The sequence below is a fragment of the Limulus polyphemus genome, unplaced genomic scaffold (genome assembly GCF_000517525.1).
Source record: "Limulus polyphemus unplaced genomic scaffold, Limulus_polyphemus-2.1.2 Scaffold761, whole genome shotgun sequence".
NCBI classification, from domain to species: Eukaryota; Metazoa; Arthropoda; class Merostomata; order Xiphosura; family Limulidae; genus Limulus; species Limulus polyphemus.
In genome coordinates, this window is record NW_013666371.1 from 167,588 (window position 1) to 189,922 (window position 22,335).

The 22,335-nt window shown below is 30.1% G+C and overlaps 1 protein-coding gene across 2 annotated transcripts in view; it reads right to left on the minus strand.

The window, feature by feature from the left end:
* LOC106460374 (eukaryotic translation initiation factor 4E transporter-like) overlaps positions 1–22,335 on the minus strand; it is a 74,748-nt gene that overhangs the window by 47,952 nt on the left and 4,461 nt on the right. For both annotated transcript variants that reach the window (XM_022387079.1, XM_022387078.1), the window contains exons 2-6: positions 19,228–19,337; positions 11,877–11,950; positions 6,919–7,203; positions 5,939–6,114; positions 4,791–5,045 (exon numbers count right to left, since the gene is read on the minus strand). In XM_022387079.1, coding sequence (XP_022242787.1) covers positions 4,791–5,045; positions 5,939–6,114; positions 6,919–7,203; positions 11,877–11,950; positions 19,228–19,337 — 900 coding nt within the window. The remainder of the gene's footprint in view (positions 1–4,790; positions 5,046–5,938; positions 6,115–6,918; positions 7,204–11,876; positions 11,951–19,227; positions 19,338–22,335) is intronic.

Genomic DNA, 22,335 nt, shown 5'->3' on the forward strand with positions numbered 1-22,335 from the left:
ACAAGCGATTGAAAACTGGGAAGTGGTAAAGACTCCTGTACTCCACTGGAAGAAAAAGGGTGAAAGTAAATGAAGTGGGGAGTTGAGAAGAACGTCACACCTGAGAAAGTGCAATGGGTGTCCATAATTCTTTATTTTGAAAAGCAGAACAACCTCAATTTATTCAATCAAAGGGTCAGCAGGGATGGGAAGAATTCCCCTTCTGCTTTACTCATGAAATCCATGAGTGATGGTTCACCATCGAGTGAAACTTACGGATACCTAGAAACATTAATATATACCACTGGTTATGCATGCCACTAGTGGTCTTGCAGAACACTCCATCTCTACAGTGAGCATCATAGTGCAATCAGTAAATAGTGCAGGTTTGAGGCAAACCATACCGGACCAGGCAACACCCACTGCAGAGTGGGATCCCATTATCAGTGTTCAAAACAAGGGATGTTGAAAATAAAAACATAAATGAAAGGAAGAGATAAGACTTACCCCAGTTAGAGGGAAACAGATGAGTGTATAATCAACACACTATGGAGACTATTTCCACCTGAGGAAGATACAGCCTGATCATGCAGATAATGAGTGATGAAGGTGCTGATAGTAGTCCACATTCTGGCATGAACAATCTCCTCTAAAGAAGACCGAATGTGAGAAGCCATAGACATGGTGATATGATGACTTTCATGAGAAGAAACATTGCGGAGACACTGACCTTCAATGGATAAGTCCAAATACACCAGCCTAATGAGTTGATGGATCCAACCAGTTAGCATGAAAGTGAACAGATCATGAGAAGTATAAGGGTTCCAGGGAATAAAAAGCTAGGAATGTAAACCCAAAAAGAAGGCAACATGTACCACATAACACCCTAAGGAGGGAACCAGACAAAGAAGCCAATCAGAACTGGAATGGGAATACAGGTGTGAGATGGAAGATGAGGAAATGGATGTGAAAGCTAAACCACCTTTGAGGGAAGCTTGTGTCTTAGAGAGAAAGGACTAGCTGGAATATAGGATAACACCACAGGAACAGTAAAGAATGCAGGTAACATTAATGGCATAAATATCTGATCAAGTACATTCTCAAGAAGGGAGAAGAAGGAGATAGGTCTTGAGGGAGAGATGGTACATGGAACACATAGACAAAGGTTCAAAGGGAATACAGGAAAGAACATAGAGGACCACTTTGAAATCTCAATCAGACAAATCAAAGAAATAAGAAATGACATGACTCAAAGGATTGGAAAAGGAGGGAAATGACAGGGGAAAACAAAACTTATGAAACTAGGAGAAATGGAAGGTGTTTGACAAAACCGCCCAATAGCATGGTCGAAGTAGACAAGCCTTTGTCAAACAACCAGGTGATAGATTGGAAAAGATGAGGAACAGAAGGGTTGGAAGGACAGAAGCAACAAAGAATAGACTAAATATGGAAGGTAGACCACTGCCTTTGATAGATAGAAATAGAAGAATGTCTGATGGATCAGGTAAGGAAAGATGCAACCTGGGTTAAGAAATGATCCCAACAAAAGCCATACATGAAGACAGAGTGTGGTGAAGTCCAGGTGAACAATGTCAAACAGAGATTTACAAAGTAGAGACTGAGACAAAGATAACGAGTAGGGGAAGTTGTACAAGTAAAGTTTGGAGCAGAGGGATCCATGGTTGCAAAAGTCATGCATGGAGTGTGGTGATGTTTGGATGAACAATGTCCAACAAAGGTTGATGGAGTAGAGACTGAGACAGAGGTAAGGGTAGGGGAACTGATACAAGTAAAGATCAGAGCAGAGGGATCCATGGTTGCACTGGCAAATATTGCACCACAAGTAGGACTAGACATGAAGTGGTTTGGATTAAGGAAAGAACTCCAGAGAGGAGTTGAATAACAGGGTAACCATAGATGTGAAGATACCTCCAATTTTGACTGAATGCATCCACTCCCAGAGTGTGGAACATGAAACCAAAAGGAAGGAAGTTTGATGTTCCAGTGGGTGACAAAGGCATCGATATGAGGTGTTCCCAACTGAGAACACATCCACTAAAAGACCTGAGGATTGAAGGACCACTCCATGGGAAAATCTTGTTGGGATGAAATAATTAATCCATAACCAGATTCAGGGTACCAGAAACATGGCAAGCTAAGACCACAATGTTGTAACTATGGGCCCAGAAAAGGAGATCCAGGGTCTGAAAGAAAAGAGACCAAATTTATTAGCTCTTTGCTTGGTGATACAAGTGACCACAACGGAGTTCTCGGAGTGTACCATAACCATCCTCCCCTGCAGGAGATAAATTATAGGTATCCAATCTCCTGTCTTCTTGGGAACCACAAAGAGTCAGGAATAAAACCCCAGTTAAATGGGGGCAAACCTGCTCAACAGCTTCTTTGTGAAGCAGGTCATGGGCAACCTCGGTAAGACAACAGAGAGATGAAGGATTCTGAGGAGGTGGGAAGGAAATAGGGAAATGGAAAAGGGGAGGAGGAGACTGGAACTGAAGGCAGAGACCTCCTAACAGAACTCGAAGATCTGTCGTGAAATCCTAAGACATGGCCAAAATGTGGAGAAATCTGGCCCCCACCAGTCCGGGAACTGCTGTCATATCACCTATAATGCTGGCATCATTTCGCCTGGGAGCACATTTTCATCTTTAATTCATAATAGGTCATATCTGTGATATGTTTTGAACAACCTATCTTTTCAAATCATACATTACTTATATATATATATTTTTTCATGAATTAAATATGTACTAGATAACTCATAACCATCATACAGGAATCCTAAGCTTTAATAAGTTGTATCAAAAGTACAATAGTTACATCTGATAATTAGTTATGTTTCTGAAATTGGAGATGTTGGATATAAATAAAGAAAATGATGCAACCTCAAGACAAAGTTTTGAAATATTTCCCAATTCATTTGAAGCATAGGAATTGCTTTATTATTTAATGTTCTTTTCATTCCTGATAAAAGTTTCTATGCTTTAATGTGACTGAATACTACAGGTATATTCTACTATGGCAACAGGTAAGGATATTTCAATTTAGCGAGTATAAGTAATATCTACGACAACAAACCATTTAGATGACACAAATCCTTTTATTCATATAATGCAGAGTGGCCCAAAATCATCTTTCCTATTTTAAAATTGAATAATTAAATAACTGAGGAAATACAACCTTGCAGTTTTCAACATCTTGTAGCCCAACTCAAACAGTATTTACTGTCATATTTGTTTTTACTCCAGTGAGTAGTGTTACCCCGTAAAATAGCAACTGTGCAAGAAAAAGCTTAATACATCATTAAGCTTGCAGAAATCAAATCAGTGACTGTGATGCAACATAATTACAGATGCCAGTACAAGAAAGAAGTATAGGAGTAGGTTAAGTATATCGTGTATTGCACACCTATGGCAAACATCACAGAACTAAAGACCAGGATAAGGAATGACATTTCCACTGTAATTGTGGTCAAGTTGCAGTGAATGTAGACTGAAATCAAATACTGGTTGAAGTGCTAAGAGCTACTAATGGTGCACACGTAGAAGTCTACTGACATGTCAATAAAAACTGTTTTAGATGGGCTACAAGATGTTGAAAATTGTATGGCTATATTTCCTTAATTAGTTATTAAATTCTAAAATAGGAATCATAATTTTGGAACACCCTGTATATTGTTATTAGTTTATTGTATTCAATCAACACATTATTTATTGAAAACAAACTATAATTATTGGATATAAACAGATCTTGACCAGAAATATATATTGCAAAATTATACACATTATGATGCTTGAACTTGTTTTAACTTTTGGTGTATTAACTCAAAAATCCATAATTTTTTGAGCATTCTGCTGAAATTATTTCCATGATTTCCTATAAATCTTCAATTTTCTTAATTTTTTGGATAACAACACACTTTGGATTAGTTTTTATCCAAAGAAACATAATTGTTATCAGATGCTGTCACTGTCGATGGGTAAAATCATAATTTTCGGGTGGAAGCTGGTAGTGTCTACTCGGATTTAAGGAGTAAACTTAATTTTGTTTTGTGTGTCACTAAAAAAGATTTTCGTTCATCTTATGTAGGTCATAAATGTAAAAACTTTACTTCAAAAGCACTACAACATGTATAAAAACATACATTCTAAAGTATTTCTATAAATATTGAATTTAGAACTGCATTAAAATATCTTTACTGACTGCTATAGGTACCAATCTGTTAGGGTTAGATAATTTTACTAATGAAATACAAAAGAGGTGAGTGTTTTTAGAAACCCCACAGTAATATAGAGTTAATAATCATCAAGCTATATTTCAAATATGCTAGCAGCAATTTGCTATCATCCAAATTAAGTCACAGTGAATGTGAACTACGTGCAGCACAATCAGACTCTAAACTGAGATCAAAATTTATCTTCCTTCCTGAATATACTTATCAACATATATGCAGTTATTTACAAAATTTTTAAATACCAGAAAAGCATTTACTGAATCTGTATAGACAACATTACATGCTTTTCTCCTACTTATGAAAAACAGTCTGCATGGAACAATGTAGAGAGTAACATAAAAACACAGACAACTAGGGTAAATAAGTTGAATACAACATCAGGAAATGCTGTAATGAAACTGAATTTCTTTGATGGGAGTGAAAATTCTATATCTATTTTTTAGTACTTTCCCAAAGTCAAATATATTTCAAACACATGCTAATACAAAATAAAATTTAAATTGTGAAATAAATTACCATATTCAGATCACTAATGTCACCATAGGATTCAAATATTTACCTTTGTCACTAGACTGTTCATGATTAGGTAATTCCATTTGATTTTCAGACTGTTTATATGTATTATCGTGAGATACTTTTTCCTCAGCTCTTTCTTTGAGCTTTTCTTTATTATGTTCGTGTTTTTCCTCAGATTTTGCTTTGGGCTTTTCTAAATCCTCAAATCCCACAAGTTCAATTGTTTCAGATTGACTAGTTGGACCACCACTGAACCATTCTGGCTCTTCTTCTTCTTTAATGCACACTCCAGAACGACCTAAAAGAATAATGTTAAATTATAGTTAATGGACTTTTTATTCCATTTTGCAAATGAGATGTTTAGACATAACATATATACATATTTATTACGAAAATATGAAGAAAACAGTACTGATTAAGTTATTTCTTGTTTTTGAACTCAACATAAAATGAAAAGTAAAAATACATTGTATATCAACATGCTTTTTTTTAATTCTTCATTTTATGAATTTTTATGATTTCTTTTTTAAGCTAAGGAAAATTTTAGTAGCTGCTGTGTTTAACCTTCTACCAAACTATAGATGGAGCTTTACTTGGTTACAATTCTTTTACAACTAAGCTTCAACACTTTTGTCTCATCAAATAAAATACATTTAAACTTTAAAATTATAGAAAAAATATTTACTTTAAACTGCTAAAATTGTTAAATTTAATCTTGTCAGTCTTAACAGTTTATCATAATTATATAGTCCTAACTCGTTTTAAATGTTAGTTAAATGGCTACCAAACTAAGCATTATCAAGTTCATTTTTTATTGCCTGCAAATCCTATTAACTAACCACTTGCAAACAAAATAAATTGTAAAAAAAATGTATCTCAAAATATCTTCATAATTTTTGCATCAGTCATTTAGCATGAAAATATATCTCACTGTTTTAAAACACAAGGCACAAGTTATTACCACCATTTTCATCATAAACTCAAAAAAAGCTTTTAATTCAAATGAACAAAATAATTTCATTGCTAGTTTTTCTAGATGCATTATCACTAATGTTTTAGGTATATTCCATGCATTTTTTATATCCAACTTTATTTTTCTAATATTTAAAATAATTTCAATAGCACATGAATGTTATATTAAATACAATACTATAAAGTAAAAATTTTCTTGTACATTTATTCCATAATTACCTCGACCAAACCTTCTCTCTCCGAAGCGTCCACTGAAACGAGTTCCTTCTTTGTCCCGTTCCTCACGACGATCTCCACCTCGTCGACTGTATCCATAATCTCTCTCAGGATGATCTCTATCCCTATTTGCAATTCGTCCACTTCCAATTCTTCGAGTTGGTTCTCTATGAATGGTACTATTAAATAGAAATAACCATAAAAAATTATTTTCCAAGAATAAGTACATGGTGTACACTTTATAAACTGACTTTACAACTAGTTTTATTAATGAAATAAACCTACTTTCAGTATCTAGTATCACTAACAGTTAATATATGTACAAAAAATTTTAGTTTTCTGAATTAACTAATTAAGGTGGCTTAAACTTTTTTTACAAAAACAATCAAAGAAATGCAATATTTATTTAAATAATACCAATAATAATAAGAAATAACTCAAATATTTTTCTGCTTATTCTTAAAAAAGCAAAAAAGGCACTATGAATGAAAAGACAGCGTATTTTATATTTTGAGCAAGGCTTGAGTAATACCACTAGTTAAGTAATACTGTTTAGATATTAGTTGTTTGTTATATAATTTTTTATGAAATATGATCCTAACATCTTACATTGTGCTCTTATTTTATGTGTTAGATGATGTAGAATGGGTGGATTAATTCAGCTAATGTTAAGCCCATTAATAACCCATGAGTGGTGTAAAAATACAATGTACAAGAGTAACATCTTTTATTTACACCAACAACCTTAATAAAAAGTATTTTTGACAAAAAAGAAAGTCCGTTTATAAGTTTTTAAATGCACAAACAACAACACTTTTGAAAACCAAACTGTTAAAAATAAACTGCTCTCTATGAAGAAAAGACCCACCCTTTGAAAATGCTTAAACTAATCTACAAAGTGTCTCAATTGTTTAAAAGATAAACAAACAATGCATATTTAATTTTTGAAAGGTCAATTAATATAAATAAATGAAATACACAACCTTTCTGGCTCACGACCATCTGGCGGGCTTCTGGCTCTTCTTACAAGAGATGACTGCTGGGTGACATGACATCCTGTTACAAAACTCCCTCGCTGTGGGCTTAGAACTATGTCATCTTTCTCTTCTTTAATGCGTTCTTTAGGATCTGAAGGTCGTCGTTTTGGAGGACCACTACTTTCACGATCATGCTCCACTGGTCTTTTCGGTCGGAAGTTATCTGAAGGGGGAATTTCTTCATTGCGAAGACTAGCAAACCAGTTCAATGGGTCCCATAAACCAAAAGAGCTAAGGTAAAAAAGTAAACAACTTACATATATATCTGCTGTTGTTCTGTATACTTTTTAATCTAGAAATATGTATCGACAACAAAAATTCATTTTTTCATTAATAATTAAATTTTATAACTTTTTTTGGGATAAACTGCAAAAATCATCACTATTAATATTAATTTTCAATCAGAGCAAGCTACCTACTACGATTAAAACTAATACTCAAGCCAGTATATTAGGGCAATTTTTTTGGAAATTTTACTAAGCTTAATTTCTTTTTTTAAATTTACAATGTAACTTAACTCTTTCCACACAGGGTCTGTCAATGTGACCTACTTTGTAACCACCAATTTCTATATTATAACTTTTAATATTTTTTGTGTATCTCCACGAAACTTGACAAGCTTTCAGTAAACTTTACACAAAAAAAAGATCTTTTAATTAAGCATTTTTACTAACAATTTGTCTGTGAATATATGGAATCAGTGATGATTGCTCCAAATTCATGTCAAAATTAAAAATACTTTTCTCCACCTGAAAATTTCCAAAGTTCATTTGTGTAACCTCTAAATATATATATATCAATAGTTTTTTTTCAGTAAAACTTTATATTTTTGATTTTCTCTGCCCAAACCCTAAACAGACTTGGTCGGTTTCTCCGAACTTAAAACCACCATAAAAAATTATGAAATAAATTAAAATTATCCTTTCTTCTTTCTAAAATGACTGCAGATTGTAACAGAAACCTCCAATTGTTTATCCTAAATAGTTTAAGGCTTGTAACAATCTATATTTGCTTATATTTAATTTTATTGTTTAATTACCTTTGAACCATGTCTAATTAATAATTCTGCCACACAAATTGTAAATCACTTAGTGAACACGTAGCTCATATCTTACTGAGCGACATGTAGAATTACTTTTATTTCATTATCTTACTTAATCTAACTTAATAAGTTTCTAATTTTTACATTTTAGTTACTTTTACAACCATAAATAAAGAACATAGATGAAAAACAATAAATATAGTATTTACCTTTAACCTCTTCTTTTTTGCTGTTGGTTACTGATGAAATTTTATAATAATGGTACCAGTACACTAAATACTTTTGATTTACTTAAATAATGTACCTAAGAATAGAATTCTAACAAGCACAAAGCAAACAATGTTCTGTAACTATTACAATTTAACTGGCTTTCTAACTAGGACAAGAGGAGTCTTCAATTAATTCCTTTTGCTGCTTGACCTGAACACCATGAGATAAACTTTAAAACTGAAAATGAAATTCTCAATACACTGTGCTGAAAACATTGTGTAGCATTACACATCATTTGATAAATTAAAACATTGCTTTTCTATAGATTATAAATTATATAGTATAAAACATCAAAATGAATTATTTACAATTTATGAGAGGGAATGGATGTGACAGATAGACATGGCAAGAGGGGTCTGATTTTCAAATTTATAGCTCTGTAATTAAATAAAGTAGCTATAAAAATTTTGCTTTGCCTTAGAAATATCTATATTATAATGAGTAATTTATGTTAACTTCCTTACTTCTCAGATGGGTGGTAAATAAATCAGAGAATGGGAAGACTTGAAGAACAAATTTCACAATTCTCATACTATGAAAGATTGAGAATTCTTTAAAATATTGCCTTATAATATTAAGAGCTTAAAACTTGTATAATATTAAAATTTAGTTCATTAACATATATTAATAACAAAATAGTGTAATTAAATTTTGAATGTAACCCTGTAAAAGGTTGAGACATGCACACTTTGACATAACCATAGTAAGAAGATTAATAATAATATTCAAGGTACTCACTTATTTACATAAAATTCACTTCTGGTGGGGATCCACATATTGTATCATAGTAATTTTTTATTTTTCCAAATTACAAAATCGACAGCAAAAAACATGCAAGAAATTAAGAAACTACTCATTTTTCTGTCTAAAATACATTAGGAAACCCCACCAAAAATTAGCTAGACTAACTGCAATATTGATGACATTTTGTTTAAAAAAAAAACTTCTGTGATTCTTTTATTACTACTACAGAACCATATAAGCAAATTGATAAGTTAATAATTTAGAAAAATGTGTTTAACAAACCAATAGGGTCCAATCCATAATTCCAGGGTTAAATAATATCCTGATAAGAACAATTATCAATTTTTGTTCAAATAACTAAGTTTTCCATTGATTAAATATAATCTTCATTCATTCTCTTTCCATTAAAAACTCAAAGTACTGTGAATCAGGGTTACTATTATGACATGGTATGGCACTAGACAGTCAGGTCACACACTGAAATGAACTTCAACTTAAATAGTTTAAAAGAAAAGTTATTAAAAACAATCATTAAAAATCCTTGAATATCTATTAATAGAAGTTGCTTTATTAACTCTCTTAACATGGGTTCAGTCAATTCAGACTGACCACTTGACCTCTTTGTACTGGTTTAGTCTTTATACATTTAACACTTCTAACTTTCAATATAGTGTGTATATCTTCACAAAATTTGGCAGTCTTTCAGTTAACATTACAAGTCTTTCACATACAAAAAATAATATTTTTAGTGAAGTATTTTTAACAAAATAAAGATTTGTCCATACTGATATTGAGTATTTGTCTTGAATAGTCCATGTGTAAAGTAATTTTTCATGTTAAAATTAAAAATACTTTTCCTCATCTCAAAAATCTATAATTTCCTTTGTGTAATTCCGAAAACCTGCTATTTTCTCTACTCTATCTCAAAACAGGATTAGTCAATTCGACCAACCTTGTAACCATAAAAAAAATCTAAATAAACCTAAATTACCATATTTTTTTTTCTAGAATGACTTCAAATTGTAACATGAAACTATATTCGTTTAACCTAAGTAGCTCCACGTTCGTAACAGTATACATGTATTTATAATTAAATTTTATTGTTTTATTTCCCTTTGAACCATGTCTAACTACTATCCACGCCATTATAAGTTGTAAATCACTCTGGGAACGTGCAGCTCACGTTACACTAACAAATTACATTACTCATGAGCTGCTCACGTGTGCCTCGTGAAAATTTTTTTATTATATTATTATTATATATTTTACCTAATCTAATCTTAACAAACCTAAAAGTATCCATATTTTTACATTTTAGTTACTTTTATAATTATACATAGAGAATAAATATGAAAAACAAGAAATAAAATACTTAACCAACCTTCTTTTATCTTGCTGTCGATTTTTGAAGAGAGTTAACTCTAATTTTTTTTATACTAATGATAGAAATGCACTTGATAATTTTTATTAAATTATATAATTCACCAAAGAATATAGACTAATAACATACAAAAAGTAGACAAATTCCCTTATCACTCAAAATTTTTCTGGCTTTCTAACTATGTGACAAGAGGTATTACAAATTCATTCAAGCTAGTCGTTAACTTTCTCATGGGAACAATGTCAGTACTCTGAGTGAAACTGACATCTAAATGTTCAGAACATAACATTATACAATACGTCATTTGATAGATGAAAGCCTTGACTTTCTATTGGTTATAGGTAATATATAATGAAATGTAAGACAGAACTATCAACAAATTCTGAAAGAGAGGATGTGACAAGTGGGTGTGGCAGCAGGGGTCTAATCAATAGCTCTGTAACCAAACAAAATTGAAGGCTATAAAAATAACGATTTTAGAGAGAATAATTTACATCTAATTTCGTACTTTTTAGAGGGGTGGTGGTTAAAATAGGGATGATGACATGCTAAGAGAAAATGTGTTACTTGGGTCACACTAGTGGAAATTCAGGATTTTTTTTATTATTGCCTTGTAGAATTAAGAACTTAAAACTTGTATACTATTAAAATAAGGTTGATTAGCTAAGATTTTATGCTATTCTAATTGTTAAAACAAACAAAAAGTAGTTCAATAAAATTTTGAATGTAAGACACTAAAACCTTGTGTCATGTACGGTAAAGGATACTCATAGTGATAGGGTTAATTTTACACAGAATATTTCACATTAAATCTATACAATGTTGGGTTGTTTGATATAAAACAAAAGTAGTTCTAGATTGGGACTGTCAATCAACTTATGTATATCAGTGAAAAGTCTTCACAGCATATCCTTTCAATTTATTTCCAAACTAGAAAAAATTTTACAAACAGGTTTTGGTAAAATGTTTTCCTGTCTGGAAATTATTAAATGGATACGTTGTAAGGCTGTTCACTGATTTATGTACATTTTCTGGTCTAAACTCTGGGCCCTAGCTTTTATCATGTATTTAATATATATATGTGAAAACAGTCTGGTAAAAAGATGTACTAACCAGAAAAAAATTAGATAACCCTCCAATTTTACTTACATTTAGTGATATTAAACTATATCCACCATCTAGACCAATTTATAATTCTTTAAATTATTCAGTATTCTACTTGATAGGTTTTCTATAATGCCAGTCAAAAATTTTTTCTGTTGCACTGCCTTTAACAACCTTGTTCTTAAAAATAAAAAAAATCATACACAACTTGTTTGAAAGACAAAGTTGGTGGATATGTAATAAAAAATTGAACATACTCGCTAATGTGGTTATCTATCTAGAACTAGTACTAAGACAACATGAATAAAAATATCATCTAATCACCATTTCAACAATGTAAAAGAAAGAAAAATAGAAAGTTACTTATTGTGATCCCGGTTCAAATATTCAGGTCTCTTCTTGGCACTTTCAGATTTTGAGATTCCCAAGAGTTCATCCTATGAATTACAGCACCAAAATTAAACAAATATATTAAAACAGCAGAGAAAGAGAAAGTTGTTGAACATCATGATAAAGCTGAAAAGTTGTACTCTAATATAATTTTTTGTTATAAAGAATAAGACATATAAAATAGAAAATCAATAATTTATGACAAACTTTTAAGCTCAAAATACTGATTTGAACAGCAGTAAACTCTTTCAACAATTGAATTGCATAAATATTTACTGTCCCATTAATTTGTGGAATGTATATTCTTTTGGCTCTTTTTCCAGCCAATGAAGTAGACATACCAAACAAACTTATTTTGCTAATTTGTTTACAGTTTTATAAATTTATATTAATATTTAGAATTGTTTTCATATACATTTATTTCCAGTATATTTACTTCTGTATAACATATTCATCCTGTTTTTTTACTAAAATTTAGAACATTCTCCATTAATATCACCACCATTAGTTACAATCTGAAATCATCTAACCTTGAAGTAAATAAAAATAACTAATACATACATACATCCTACTGCATCTCATTATTTTCCTGTTTCTGGTAATTCATCTTACAATAAATTTAATGGGCTTTTAAAATATCTATTTTTTTGTTTAAGATAAAATATAGTACTGATAAAATGTAGTACTGAGTAACTGGTGTTTTAAAAAACATTTTTTCAATAAAAGGTACCACTTTTAATATACATAAACATTGCAGTTTATGTCAGTAACATTTACGAAAATTTTGAGCTCTGTACATTGAATCATTTTGATGAAATGAGTTGCATATGACTAAAGAGCACAATCCGAACACTTTTCCTGTGCAGTACTTTCCAGAAAATGTTCACTTTTTCTACATTTACTTCAATGAGGTATGAATACTACAATTAGTAATTACTAGCACAAACAGCCACCCATAGAGCAGCATTTCTGATAGTTGTTGTAATGATGAAAAGAGATTGAAAATCATAACCCAAACACAAAATTGATAATGATGGGTAATAATTTTATTAAAGAAATCATATCACAAACTCTTAGAATAAATGTCAAAAATTCTTGTAATTTTATTAACTCTGTCGCTATGGTCTTGGTCAAGTTTGTGACCCCAAATTGACCTTTATAGTTTCCATACTACAACTTCTAATATGTTTTGTGTATAATCATGAAATTTTGAAAGCTTTCAGTGATTATTAAGAGTCATTAGAAGACAAAAATTCAGAAATTTTAATGAAGTATTTTCATTAAAAAATTCTCCGTGAATATATGGAGTTAAAGTGTTGACTGCTCCGTGAGCAAAGTGATTTTCATGCTAAGAATAAAAATAGTTTGCTTCATCTGAAAAATCTTAAATTTAATTTCTGTAATCTCTAAAACCTCCTAAATAAATTTCAAACTTTTTTCATGATATTATATTTTATGTTATTTTCTATACCAGGTTGGTCACTTTTCAAAATGGGTGGGTCCAATTGCGCATGTCACGGTCTGCAAGAGAGTTATTTTCAAAACTTTATTAAGTAACTTTATTATTACTACATATCAATGAAATTGCCATCAAAATATTGCTTATATCTCAAATTTTAATATTATGTATGCTTTAATTTCTTAATTCAAAAGGAGATATAAATAAAATAAAGCTAATTATCAATTTGTGTGTCACATATCACCTCCTCACGTCTTGTTGCTCAATTTATATTTTTTTTTACGCCTACTATATACGTCTACCAGTGGTTACAAATTGGAAACATGAATTTTAGATACTTGCAAGCTAGAGTATAAATTTAGGACCTCCACCATTTAGATTTGCTAAGAAATCAATGGCACCTCCTCCTACTCTATTCTTTCCAAACCTCTTGTTTAGTTTCACCTACTTTTCTTAAGGGTCTGTTTATAACCAATAGAAAGGACAAGCTGTGCTTTATGTGATTCTGACAGTTGTTTGTAAAGAGCTTGGAAGAGAAAATAATTATTTAAACACATATATACTTTATTTATAAACCCAAGCATATTACAGATGTTTTGCATTTACTAATAGAGTAACGTAATATATTTTTTTCTTCCTAAAATGTATACATGAAGCCTACAAAAATTATATTTCTTCATCCTCCACTTGAAAGAATAAAAGAGGCTTAGCACTAAAGTCAAACAAGAGCAAAATATTTTCCTATCACCGTAATTTCTCATAACTACTAGAAATCATTGTTTTTCAATGTAACTTTCATTTATTGTTCATGTTTCAAGAAAAATAACTAAAATGTAAGCATTTATGAGCAAATATATATGTATATATGTAATGTATGGTAGCCTAAATATTGTAGTTTGCAAAATATTGATAATATAGTTAGATTTTACTTTGTGTTTGATTCTGTGTATATATATATATATATATATATATATATATACACACACACACACACATATATATACATATATAAATGATTATTACTTACTTTAAGGTAACAGCCAGTAACAACTCAAGGTGTTTCACAACTATAAGGGAACTGCTAAACTACAAAAGTAAGAATGTCTTCCAAAGAATATTAGACTTATAAGGCTTGCGAAACTAAATAAGTGTGATAATTAGCACCAAAACTAAGAGTTTTTATTGATTGACGAATAAGTACTGAAAAGGAAAATAGGATATTATAAGCATGTGTTCAAATAACATCTTTGTATACGTATGCCACTAAATTCCAAACACCCCAAAAGGATTACCAACATTCAAAAAATTGGAATGTTTATTGTATCGGCAATAAACCTCAATAATAATAGTTTGGACAGATTCAAAGTGCAGTGTTGTTACTCTAGAAAAGTCTTGTTGTGAACACTGTAGGGATACATACATAAGTAATAAATTACACATCCTGTTGTTGGCATAAACATTTTCACTGATTCAAGTGCTGTGTGATTACTATGAATTTTCCCAAAAAAATAAAACATTTTAGTATACATGATCTGATACAATAGACATCCTGTTCTTGGAGCCAGGATCGAATCAACAATCTTTTTTGTGCATGCTTTGTTTCTCTCAGGAGTATCATATTATGGTGGTGTCATATAGACAGTCTACTGACACAAGCAGCGATTTACTGGTTTATTTTCAGCGGGATTCTACTTTAGTTGTTGACAGTAAAATAAACACAGAAAATAAATGTGAAATGTTTAGTAGTTCAAACTCATAACAGAAGTACTTTGAAACTTTGTGACCAATAATAACGACAAAAAGGCACAGCTGCTCCGTTTATTTCTAATTTTACAACTTGTCTTTTCATTATACTTTTGAGATTTGTCTACATGCTGAAGATTCAAGTATTTCATTAAATAATTGATAAGATATAGTTTTACTGAAAACAAATGTTTGAAATGTATTTAGGTGGTTTTAAAGATTACACAAAAGAAATTTGTGATTTTTTGGATGAAGAATAGTATTTTTAATCATAACGTGAAAATCACTTCCACTCGAACTAGTAACAAAACAGACTCGATATATTCACAAACAAATCGTTAGTAAAAATACTTCATTAAAAAATTTGAATTTTTGGTACAAAAGACTTAATGTCTACTAAAGGTATACCAAATTTTATGAAGATGCACATTGTAAATTAACTTGTGCAAATATGTTTCCGACCTAGTATATTATATCGAGCCTATTGCAAAAGGGTTACCTACCATAAAAATTAAAATAAAAAATTAAATAAATCTAAATTACGATTTTTTCCTTTCTAGTTGTAACTATAAATCTGCCTATATTTAAATGATATAGTTTTATTGCCCTTACAACCATATCTAACTGATACTCTGCCATAAAATCAGTAAATCACTTGACAAACACCAAGTTCACATTACCCTGTTAAATTACATAACACGAGATACTCATGAAAAATTATTATTTTACCTAATCTGACCTTATCTAACATAAAAAACTTCTAATTTTTACATCTGAGTTACTTCTATAATAATAAATATAGAATACACAAGTTAAAAAAAGTATTTACCTGGGTCAACTCTTTTTTCTTTTTTGCTGTTGATTGTCAATAACACTTAACCAATACGTTTTTTATACTAATGATACTACTGCACTAATTTTTTTTCTTTATATAAATAATCCACCATAGAACACAGGATAATCACTTGCAAAAACAGACAAAGTCCTATAGCTATCACAATATGTCTGGCTTTCGAACTATGCAACTGAACTAAAGCTCCTTGACATGTATCCAATGAGAATAATGTTTGAACTGAAAGCAAAATAAACAATTCTCTTTATAGAAAATGTAATATGATACATCATTTGATAGATTGAAACCTTGGCTTTCTATTGGTTATAAATAATATAGTATTAAATGTTAGAGAAAACTATTGGCAATTTCTGAAACAAAGGATGTCACAGGTAAGTGTGGCAAGAAGGGTCTGATTTTCTATTTGATGGTTATGTAACTAAAGACTGAAGGCTATACAATTATGATTTGCCTGAGTGATGACAACATTATAACAAGTAACTTACTTTAAGTTTCATACTTCTTGTAGGGGTGGTAAATAAATCAAAGAGGGTATGCCTGGAGAGAAATTGTCACAATTCTTATACTAGGGTAAATTCGGGATTTTGTTTAATATTGCCATATAAAATTAAGAACTTAAGTCTTATATACTATAAAAAATTGGATTATTAGCTCAATTTTTATGCAAAATTGAATCATCTACCATGAAAACAAAGTAGTTTAATAAAATTTGAATATAACACATTAAAACCTCATGACATGCACAGAAAAAGATGCCCACAGCAAGTGTTAAAAGAAGACATAAAATTAATGTAAGAAAAGATAATTTATAAGAGACTTGTGCAGTATATTTTAATACATATAGAAGTGGAAGTTTCATTCAAAACTTAGCACAACATCACATGAATATTCTAACATTGGGAAATGACAAATTACATAAAAGTATAAAATTACACAATTATATTACAATGTTATTTATAGTAAGGTTTGAACTGTACAACCAAAATGGATTTTTTTCTCATGTATATTACAATGTTGACTGAAAAAAGTTCTCCATGTTAAATATTTATCGTTTGATTGTCAAGTTACCCTAACCTTTAGTTATGCAATCTTTCTCCTCCATGTTTGTTTTTGCTACTAAAATAGTTGTGAATTCACCTCTCACTTTGCAACTGCTTGTTCTAATAAATATTTATTAAAGCCAGGAAATGTTGTAAAAAATAGTAAACAATACTTATCTTATTCATTCTACAATCTGCTCTTTAACTCTCTCAACACAGGGTTGGTCAATCTGACTGACCTCTTTGTACTCATTTAAAATCTTTATAGATTTAATACTTCTAACTTTCAATATAGTGTGTAAATCTTCACAAAACTTGACAGTCTTTCAGTTAACATTATAAGTCTTTCACATATAAAAAATCATATTTTAGTCAAGTATTTTTAATAAACTAAAATAAAGATTTGTTCATGAATATATTGATATTTGTTTTGAATAGTCCATGTTCAAAGTAATTTTCATGTTAAGATTAAAAATACTTTTCTTCATCTCAAATTTCCTTTGTGTAATCCCTAAAACCATCTAAAAACATTTCTAACAGATTTTTTTCAGTAAAACTTTATATTGTATATGTTATTTTCTCTACCCTACGTCAATTTGACTAACCTCATAACAACCCCCCCAAAAAAAAAGAAAATCTAAATTACCTTTTTTTTTCATTTGGGTATGACTTCAAATTGTAACATGAAACTACATTTGTTTATCCTAAGTAAGTCTAAGTTCATAAAATTATACATAAATTTTTATTAAGTTTTATTGTTTTATTGAACTGTGTCATTCGTGCCATTGTAGTTTGTAAATCACTTGGGGAGCATGCAGCTCACGTTACGCTATCGAATTACATTACCCACGAGCTACTATGAGCTGCTTGCATGCATACCTTGTGAAACATTTTTATTATATTATTATTATTTATTTTACCTAATTTAATCTTAACTAATCTAGAAAGAACTATATTTTTACGTTTTAATTACTTTTATAATAATAAATAAAGAATAAACACGAAAAACAAGAAATAAGGTACTTACCAAATCTTCTTTTTTCTTGCTGTCGATTACAATTAACCCAACTTTTTTTTATACTTATGGAAGTAATGCACTAAATTTCTATTTAATTAAATAATGCACCAAAGAACATAGATGAATAACATGCAAAAAATTAGACAAATTTCTCCTAACTCTCAAAATTTTTCTTGCTTTCTAACTATACAACAAGAGCTGTTACAAATTCATCCAAGCTAGTCATTAACTGTCTCATGGGAACAAATCTTGTACTCTGAGTGAAATTGGCAATATTCTGTTCAGAACAAAATTATAAAATATGTCATTTGATAGATGAAAACCTTGACTTTCTGTTGGTTATAGGTAATATATAACTAAACTTTATGGTTTGTCTGAGCAATATCAATTTTATAGGGAGTAATTTACATTTCATTTCATACTTTTTGAATGGGTGGTGGATAAAATAGAGAACATAACTAGAAAAAAGTCACATGTCACACTAGGGGAAATTTATGATTTTTTTTAAATATTGCCTTATATAATTAAAAACTTAAAAATTATATACTATTAAAATATGGATTATTAGCTAAGATTTTATGCTATACTAATTGGTATAACATAAACAAAAAGTAGTTTAATAAAATGTTGAATGTAAGAAACTAAAATTTTGTGTCATGCACGATAAAGGATACCCATGGCGATAGGGTTAAAACATGTTGTTATCAAAAAAGCATAGGAGAAGACCAAGAGAATAATTCTGACCCAAGTTGTATTGAACAGCCCATATAGAACTGTCTCATAAATTCAACTATAGACATAATTACACCAAATTTTTAATTTACTGCTAATTCTGTTTATTTTTTAATTCAATTTGCTGTAATATTTTCATTTTATAATATATCCAGCCTTCATAGATCTTCTAGCAAAGTCACATAAAGTAACAATTTTTATAATAATTATTTGTCAGCAAAATTGATAATGAAATTTTGTAATTTTTAATGTGAAATATTTTGTTAACAAACAAGATGTATTCTATATTAACATTTACATAATCTTTTTAACTGTAGTACAGGATTTTATATACTTTTTATTTGTTTCTTTTCCCGAAAGTTTTAAGCCTACTTTTGATCAAATAGGATTAACTATTCCCAACTAGTAGCAAAAGTGCTTAATGCACAGTTTTGCTCACTTAAGAATTTAATAGTTATACAATCTTTGAACCTTCTTACCTTGGTATATTGGTATTGTGGAAGTGGTTTTAAAGAATCCCCACTTTTGGATGATGCTCGTGAGGAGGAACGGCTTGAGCTATTACCATGTTGATCATGTTTACTTTCATCTGAATGAATACAATAAATATGAACTAAAGTAACACATAACTAGAACAAACGATAACAATTACATCAATGAAGATTTATTTAATAAAAAAATATGTTGACTATTCTCTTGAGTACTGGGTTATGTTTGAAAATTGTGAGCTTGACTGTGACTTTCAGGAGGCTCAAAGATAGTACACTACACTTACAGAACTTGCTTATTTGAGAACAAGTTAGAGATAGCTTTGGAAAAATAGTAGAATAGGAGCAGAAATTAACAAAGTAAGACAGAAATTAGATTGGGTAATTTTTTACCAAAGTGAGAATGAGAGTGCTGAGTTTACAGAGATGCATAATAATAAAAAAATGTTAAAACTATCAAGACACGTTCAATCAGCATAATCCTTCTAGTCAGTTACAAATTTAAAATTGCTTATCAGCTACACTTAGTGGCTTTGCCATAAAAAAGACAGAATAAGCAAGTTTGATGGCAATGTTCTCATTACTTAGTTGGAATAATTGAAAACAGTAATAATCAAAACCCATTATTTCATGAAAGTTATTAATCAACTGTTAGAATAATAAAACCAGTAGTTTCAATTAATCAATCATTATTTTGATTGATTAGTTTACATGACACTAATAGATATAATTGCTACTTAGAGGTTCTCAATTATATTGATTAATCAATTCAGCTCTAGTCCTTAATAGATTTGAACCTACAGATGCTTGTTATGAGAACTTAGACGATCACCTAAATGGTGATACTGACATAAATACTTTGAAGTAATACTACTACTACTATGAAAAAAGAATTGTTTTGTAACCACTGTCTAATTTTATCTATCTTCAGAGAAAAAAATAAACATTTTAGCAGTTGAAAAATTTATTGCTTGTAAATGAAGGCTTTATGATTTTACTATCAATCACACTTCAGTCCTCTCTTTTTCAACAAGACCAGTTCCTCTCTCGCAAGAAGCAGGTACTATTCAAACTTTCATACACCGAGTGCATAATTTTAAACCTTTCAATATTCAATTTATCTTCCACATTTTGCTACAATCACTAAGATTATTCTGAATCTTCTGAATAACAGAAACATTCACAATAGTAACATCCATTCCCAGAATTTTAGTGTTAGTGATTTACAAATACTTTTCAAATTGTCACAAAATATACCCATTTTATCACTATCCTTTGCTTTCTACTATAAAGTCAGTGAAGCGAATAAATGGCAGATGCCTTTTAACTATAATAAATACAAGGTGATTCATCTGGAATATCATAATCTGAATTATAAGTATAATTTTGATGAGAATAATTTTAACATTGTTATCAAAGGAAAGGATACTGGTGTTCTAACTGATCAGTCAGAAACAAAATTTGGCAGATTATCATTAAACATAACAAGAATTTCATACACAAAATATCTTTTTAAATTAAAGATTTGCCTGTACATATTTTCTTTTTGAAGTAATTTTGATTTTAAGATTAAAAATACCTTTATGCATCAGAAAATTGTCAAGTTTCATTAACAAAATCTCTATAACCTACCTATAAATATCAAACCTTTTTTAGAAAACTTCATATTTTACCTGTTATTTTCTCTATCTTATCTATGTAAGGGTTTGGTTGATTTGACCAACCTAGTAACCACCATAAAAAATTGTGAAATAAAACTTAAGTTATGCTTTTTCATTCTAGATTCACTAAAAACTGTAACATGAAGCCACAAGTGTTTATTCTAAATAGTTTAAATCTCATAACATTATAGATATATTTATAATTACTATTTTTATTTTATTGACCTTTCAGCTGTGTCTGACTGATATTACACAAGTTGCAATCATAGCACATGTGCATCTCATGTTACCATATCCAACAGCATACTACTGGCACTTACAAAGTGATCTGTCTTGGCTTTGTTCTAATGGACCAGTATTTTGTAAAATACAATCACATTCGTTATAATACACTAAATATCTATCAATGTGCCCTCTAAACTGTGCAGCCACACAACAACCAATCAAGTGCCACACACTTCATTACTCCAGTCACACACATCCTCAGTAATGACGAAAAGTCTTCAACAACCAACTGGTAGCATTGCAAAGCAGCCTAATGATACAACAAGGTCAGTGGTCTAAAAATACCCCCACACCCTAAAAAATCTGGTAGCGAAAATTGCATTTATACTGGTACACATGTAAAAATTCATTCCACAAATGGATTGAAAAAATTAGAGGGAACATTGATATGTATATATATATTATTACTACTTACAAATAAATTTTTGAATGTCATAACAGCAAATAAAGAAATACAGAAAACAATGATCTCTACTACTTACAATTGTAAAGAAGTTTGTACTTGTCATACCTTGCACACTAACCCTTGCCAAATTTGCAATTGGAGGATGTAAAACATAATAACTTTTTAGGTTTTGCATATGCATTTTCAAATAACAAAAAAGTATAAATTACGATACCAATATCATATAATTCCACTGTAATTTATCAGGCTTATTAACTAAACTGTATTTGGTTCTAAAAAATTTTGTTTTTTGAACACCATTTTTCTCTTACCCCTTTCTTCTAAGACTGGAAAGAAAAGACTAAACTTGGGAAATACACATCTTGAAAAGGTTAAGAAAACTACTTGGGGGGAAATTCTGAGGTTTTGATTGGTTATAAGCAGGATAGACCAAAGTAAGAGTATGTTAGCAAGTATTTCCAAAAACAGAAAAGGTGGGCAGGACCACTGTGTACGATTTCCTAAATATCTCAGTATATAGAAAAGATAGATGGTTCTTATTTTATATTCTAGCTTGCCAATATTGGTAATTGGGTTTCTCATTATTATTTTTTATTAATTCAAGGTTGTTCAGCTTAACTGATTAGTGTCATGACTCACGAAAATAATCAAATAGTCAAAATTAATGTTTCTGATTATTACTACTTTGATTATTCTTTGTATACAAATATTAAATGTTTGTTTTTGAATTTTGCGCAAAGCTACACA